The sequence below is a fragment of the Medicago truncatula genome, chromosome 4 (assembly GCF_003473485.1).
Source record: "Medicago truncatula cultivar Jemalong A17 chromosome 4, MtrunA17r5.0-ANR, whole genome shotgun sequence".
Classification (NCBI taxonomy): Eukaryota; Viridiplantae; Streptophyta; class Magnoliopsida; order Fabales; family Fabaceae; genus Medicago; species Medicago truncatula.
Genome location: NC_053045.1, coordinates 57,998,692 through 58,005,067, shown reverse-complemented (window position 1 = coordinate 58,005,067; position 6,376 = coordinate 57,998,692). Strand labels below are relative to the sequence as shown.

General features: G+C 35.2%; 2 protein-coding genes across 2 annotated transcripts; one reads left to right on the top strand and one right to left on the bottom strand.

The window, feature by feature from the left end:
• The first annotated feature begins 803 nt into the window (after nucleotides 1-803).
• LOC25494081 (pectinesterase/pectinesterase inhibitor) lies at nucleotides 804-2,675 on the top strand. The gene is made up of 2 exons (XM_013602815.3): nucleotides 804-1,843; nucleotides 1,933-2,675. Exons 1-2 carry the CDS (start codon nucleotides 829-831, stop codon nucleotides 2,673-2,675), a joined length of 1,758 nt encoding a protein of 585 aa, XP_013458269.1. The 5' UTR covers nucleotides 804-828.
• Nucleotides 2,676-4,563: 1,888 nt separating this feature from the next.
• On the bottom strand, nucleotides 4,564-6,004 carry LOC25494080 (RING-H2 finger protein ATL2). The gene has a single exon (XM_013602814.3). It carries the CDS (start codon nucleotides 5,709-5,711, stop codon nucleotides 4,893-4,895), a length of 819 nt encoding a protein of 272 aa, XP_013458268.1. The 5' UTR covers nucleotides 5,712-6,004; the 3' UTR covers nucleotides 4,564-4,892.
• Between the last annotated feature and the right edge of the window lie 372 nt (nucleotides 6,005-6,376).

The following is a 6,376-nucleotide window of genomic DNA, read 5'->3' as shown; positions in this document are numbered from 1 at the left end:
CTTCAAATGAGAAGCTGTTGAGAGCAGCTTCTCAAAAAATAGATTGTTTTTAGAGGAGTGAGAAAATATGGATCTAAAGATTGAACTAATTTTGTACAATTTTTTATTTTTATATAGTTTTATCCAAACAAACTAAATAATTTTTTTAAAAAAATATTTTTATAACGGTAAACAAACGCAAAATAAATTCTGACTTTTTATAAAATCTCTAAAATGTAATATCTAAATTATTTTATGTCAAAATCACTTTTATTCTAATCCGTGACAAACGGACCCTTAAAATTAATTTTTTTTTACAAAATGGATTTTTTAAAAATGTTAAACAAACACTACAAAAAAAAGGGGTTTTTTTAGTAAAAAAAATCTCGAACAAACGGGTCTTCAGTTAATTAACTATTTCTGTTAATATTGCAAGCCAATTTTAGTAAGGAAAATGATTGGTAGACCACTCATATTTTCATACCATCCATACTATGAGAGGAGAGAGATCGATGAAAGAGAAGAGAGACAAAGTGTTTATGTGGTCTAAGTCACATGTCACATATTTGTGTGAAGGTTTAAGCGTGTATACCACCTATGGTGTGCCTATGGTGTGCATTTATCACCACTCACTTTTAGTAATTGGGTAGAAATTATCCACCTTTCATTTAACAATAGAACCCCTTTTTTTAGAATTCGTGTCTGTATAAATAGCATTGCATATCTCAACAGAACTCACAAATCAAAATCGTAGTGACCCTGGGCATTGCAATAAACAGTGCCTAGTGGGTTAACATTCATTTTGATCAATTGTCTGAAAAAAAAAAATACAAAAAAAGAATTGCAGGGATGGCAGGAGGAGCCATTGAAACCCAAAACCATGCCAGTAAGAAGAAGTTCGCCATTCTTGGTGTATCTTCAATCTTACTTATTGCCATGGTGGCCGCGGTGGCTGTTGGTGTAAAAGATGGCGGCCAAGTTGAATCGGAAGGCGGTAACCAAATTGTAAAATCACAAAAAATCGTTCAAGTACTTTGTGGAACAACAGGGTACAAACAAACATGCGAAAAGAGTCTTGCAAAAACAGGAAAAACAGACATGAAGGAATTGATCAAAGCAGTATTCAAAGCAACAGCTGAAGAACTCTCGAAACAAATCCATAACTCAAAACTCTACAAGGAATTAGCTACCAATGACATGACAAAGCAAGCTATGGATATTTGCAAAGAAGTCCTTGGTTATGCAGTTGATGATGTTCATCAATCTATTCACTCATTGGATAAATTTGATATTAGAAAAATTGATGAGATTGCTTATGATCTTAAAGTTTGGCTCTCAGGTACACTTGCCAATCAACAAACATGTTTATATGGATTTGAGAACACAACTACCCATGCAGAACAAACCATGGCTAAGGTTCTTAAGGCTTCTTTGGAGCTAACTAACAATGCTTTGGATATAATCAATGGACTTTCAGGATTTGTAAAAGATCTTAACTTGAGCTCTTTAACAAGTGTTTTGAATAATAATAGGAAGCATTTGTCTGAAGATGGTTTGCCATCATGGGTTTCTCAAAGCCAAAGGAAACTTCTCGCGGCTCCTGAGAACGTTAAGCCTAATGCTGTTGTTGCACAAGATGGTAGTGGTCAATTTAAGACATTGACTGAGGCACTTGCACTAGTTCCCAAGAAAAACCAAGTTCCTTTTGTTATTCATGTTAAGGCTGGTATCTATAAGGAGTATGTTTCTGTGGATAAAGATAGGGACCATGTTACTATTATTGGCGATGGTCCCACAAAGACCATATTTACTGGCAGCAAAAGCTATGCTGATGGTGTGCAGACTTACAATACCGCAACATTCGGTAAGTTACTACTCAATTTTAATGCAATGTTTAATATGGATCTCTAAAAAATTGTAAGTTGTGTATATCGGGTTGTTATTAATTGGCAGGTGTGAACTCTGCCCATTTCACCGCCTTGAACGTCGGATTTGAGAACTCAGCCGGTGCCGCAAAGCACCAAGCAGTGGCCCTCCGTGTAACAGCAGACAAAGCATTGTTCTACAACTGTCAAATGGACGGTTACCAAGATACACTCTACACACAATCCAAAAGACAATTCTACCGCGACTGCACTATTAGCGGAACAATTGACTTTGTCTTTGGTGATGCTGTTGGAGTTTTCCAAAACTGCAAGCTCGTCGTTAGAAAACCAATGGCAAATCAACAATGCATGGTGACAGCAGGAGGAAGAACCAAAGTTGACAGTGTATCCGCCCTTGTTTTCCAAAACTGTCATTTCACCGGGGAACCCGAAGTTCTTACCATGCAACCCAAGATAGCTTATTTGGGAAGACCATGGAGAAATTTCTCCAAGGTTGTTATCGTGGATTCTCTCATTGATGGCCTCTTTGTACCAGAGGGTTATATGCCATGGATGGGAAATCTTTTCAAGGAGACATGCACTTATTTGGAATACAACAACAAGGGTGCTGGTGCTGCCACTAATCTTAGAGTGAAATGGCCAGGTGTTAAAACCATCTCTGCCGGTGAAGCTGCTAAATACTATCCAGGAAAGTTTTACGAAATTGCTAACGGAACTGCTCGTGATGATTGGATTACCGAATCTGGAATTCCTTATTCAATTGGAGCACAGCCAGCTGGACCCCTTCCCAGAGCTGAGCTGCTTAATTGATTTTTTTTTTTTTGTGGTGGTCGGGGTAGGCATTGTCCTTACCAATTGAGTTAAGCTCATGAGAACACTGCTTAATTAATTTAAACCAACATCAAAGCTACCTCTTTTTATATACTTAGGTAGCCATCCCTGCATGCATGCGTGCATGCTGAATGCAAACAATTTTGACATTTTATATGTAATAATAATGTCTCTAATCAATGAAATTTGATTTTTATTGTTAGCTCCATATGAATATTGCTTCTGGGTGCGATGTATACTGCTTCTTTCTATCTATTCGATAAAGTGTTGCTTTGCTTTCTTTGCTAATTAATTACTTTTTGATTAAATCTGCGAAACAAAAGAGTTATTTAATTTGTAAACTCTTCTACTAATTTAAGAAAAATAATTGGTTAAAAAATGATTTAATTGTCTAAAAGCATTATGTAATCGGTTTTCTATATATTTTTGGCTTAAATATGCAATTCGTCCCTGTAATTTGGAAGCGTTTTGATTTTCATCCTTGTAAAAAAAAAAAAAATTAAAAACATCTTGTAATTTTTTTTTTGTTTTAAAAAGGTTCCTGGCCCCACTTCAGTTATGATTTAGCATGGTTTTGGTCAGGTGGCAGTTGCTGACTGTGCAACTTTTGCCACGTGGCATGCCACATAATTAATTTTTTTTTTCTTCAAAATTCTGATTTTTTTTAAATTAAAAATATATGAAAATAAATTTAAAAATCATAAAAAATTCGGAAAAACTGTTATAAATTAAAAAATTTGAAAAAAAAGTGAAAATTATATATTACATTTTTTTTCTTGATAAACTAATTTCCAGATTTAAAAAATAATTTTAAAAATTTTTGAAAAAATTTATTTCAAAAATTGGAAATTTTTCATGATTTTTTAATTTATTTTCAGTTTTTTAAATTTTAAAAAAGAATTTTAAAAATATTTTTTAAATTTTAAATGACGTGGACTGCTATATATAGCGAGCGCTACCTTCTTGAATTTCACGATGCATACGTATTTAATGTTTAATAAAAGAGAGCCTTATACATTTCCAGTTTTTATGGAATACATTGGGGGTTATGGGTTGACTACCGTTCATTCGTGAACTGTTTGCTGTAAAGATTCTTGCGGTAATAAGCATTTCCGGGTGAATAATTTGGAGTTTTGAATGAGGCTTGGTGTTTGATGAGATGCAATTGTAAATCCCTTATGGTGGACAAGGATTCCTTCCGTTTATGCCCTTGTGCTACATTTTTCTACATAATAGTTGTTGTCTCAAATGTATTCTCCCAAAACACTCATTTGTCTTTGATTTTTGGCAGTACTCTACAAATTTTCTTGTTTCTTCGTGTAGATTACTCTATGAATTTTGAGTGCTTATACATAGACATACATAGGTGGCATACACTCCTTAAACCCCCACACATAAATGCAACATGTGGTAATGTGGGTCTAAAATAATTACATATTTTTTGTTACACATTACCAAAATACCCTCTCATATAGGGTGTGTACAAGAATGGTATGAAAAAAGAGTGTCTATCTATATTTTCCCATGAATTTTCTCTCTTTCCTTTTCAATGACTCTGTTTTATGCCTATTTAAAAATATAAATATATATTCTACCTTTGTAAATTTAAATTCTTTTATTTTTGTCCTCCATGTCTTAAACATACACGAGATGTACGCCTTTAAACTTTGTCGCAGATGGATGTCACATATGTCCCCAGTACACTATGAGCATGACAAATTGCTCGCTGTTGGAGTTTGTCGTAGTGAAAAACAAGTTATGTGAAATAAACTGTGGAACTCATTATCAGAAATGTGAAATACAATATCGTTTAATTTTTATAAAATATTTGTAGAGTTTATTTAATAATTGATCATTTGAATAAAAATTGAATGAATTGCCTCAAAGTAATGTATTTTAAGAGATTCACATAAACAATCTTATATCTTGAGTTCATCTTCTATGACTTATCTAATGTAGGTAAAGAACAGAACTCCAAATTTGCAAAAACGATTTAACTATTCATTTATACATCAAGAAATGACCATCGTCTTTGGCTTAACTGCATGCCATGTCACTCGAATATTGCTACCTTCCTCGGTTCAATTATGACGAGACAGTAGCGATGTTTGAGCATGGCAAATGATGATCGTCATCCCTCCCCGTTGACATTGTAATTTGTGTTGCAACATTCATGCACTTAAGTCATCAATCAACTCACCGAGTCTCCTCCCTTTCACCTCGTTCTGCACAATCCAACGACGGAGAAATGCTTGGTTTCCTCTCTCTGCTAAGGATTCTCGTGAACGACAAAACACGACTCATTGGTGACCGAAACGATGATGGTGAATCACAACTCGACTCTCCCACAGCAAAACTCTTGCAATCGGATTCACTCCTTCTCGGAATCTCAACGGTAATGTCAACCGATGAAGATTGCTTCTCATCAGAACATGAGGAAGAACAAGAAGAAGAAAATTCCGATACAGACCGGTTCATTTCTTCACCAGAACTCGAACCCAAAACCAATTCCGGTTCACACATATCAATTGTCACTTCTTGTCTGGTCGCTTGAACCGGCGCAGCCTCCACGGGCGCTCTACAAAGCGGACATGTAGAATGAGACTGAAACCACATATCAATACAATCAATATGAAAACTATGATTACATTTGGGTAAAACCCGACCTGTTTCTCCATCTTCAAACTCCGATAAACAAACAGCGCATTCCACCGCTTGATCCGTGTTGGAGGAAAAATTGAAAACTGGGAGCGACGAGATCACGGAGGCATCAAGGCCCCGAGAGACGGCGAGTGTCAGTGAAGCAGGGGCGGACGGGTCCACGTAAAAGATGAAAGGTTGACGACGGAGGTGTTGACGTGTGCGATCACGTAGAAGGTAGTATCGAATTAGAAAATGGAGACAGAGCATTATTATGATAACGGCGAAGAGAATGATAATGGCGGTTAGCATTATCTTGCCGCTGAGGGCATAATTGTTTTCGATTTCTCTTTCATTATCCATGTTCGAATTCATCTGAGTAGAATAAATGAATGGCACAGTAAAATGTTGTTGGAATTGAGAATGGGAAGGTTACTTCGATTATTGGTTTGGTTGGTTGGAGTGAGTAGGTTTCGGTTTATTTATTTATTTGTGAAGCTGAAGCTACTGTTACTGTACTTTCATCAGTTTCTTAATCCTTTTTACAAGGTTTTGGGAACAGAGGATCATTTTACTGTTGACGCGGTTTTAATAAAATTTCATTTTTACCCTTTCTTTCCAAGTGGAGTTCGAATTTACAACCACGTTAAGTTTTGGTTTGTATGGTTTTCGTGTAAGAAATGTTGTGGAAATTGTGTTGCAGTTAAGTCTGCTGAATAGTGCACCCACATTTTTATTTCCAATTTCCATTTGGGGTGAATGAATTTATGAAACTGTGGAATTTTGCTGTGATATGGTCAATGCATTTATTCTTAATGCGACCAGTTACTATCAGTCTATATACAGATGATATCCCCGTCTATACGTTTGTTGACTCTTTTAATGGGCAAATATTTTTATATTTGTTTATTAAATAAATAATTAAAATTATAGATTTTAAATTTAGGTAATATTACATCTCTGGTTCTTGAACTTAAATTCTTCTAATGATGCTTTTTATTTTAATTTTTATGTTATTTTGGTCTTTTTATCCATTTGTA

Coding starts and splice junctions, on each gene's coding strand:
- LOC25494081 (XM_013602815.3), top strand. CDS start 829: ATGGCAGGAGGAGCCATTGAAACCCAAAACCATGCCAGTAAGAAGAAG. Junction 1,844..1,932: donor TTACAATACCGCAACATTCG/GTAAGTTACTAC, acceptor ATTAATTGGCAG/GTGTGAACTCTGCCCATTTC.
- LOC25494080 (XM_013602814.3), bottom strand. CDS start 5,711: ATGAATTCGAACATGGATAATGAAAGAGAAATCGAAAACAATTATGCC.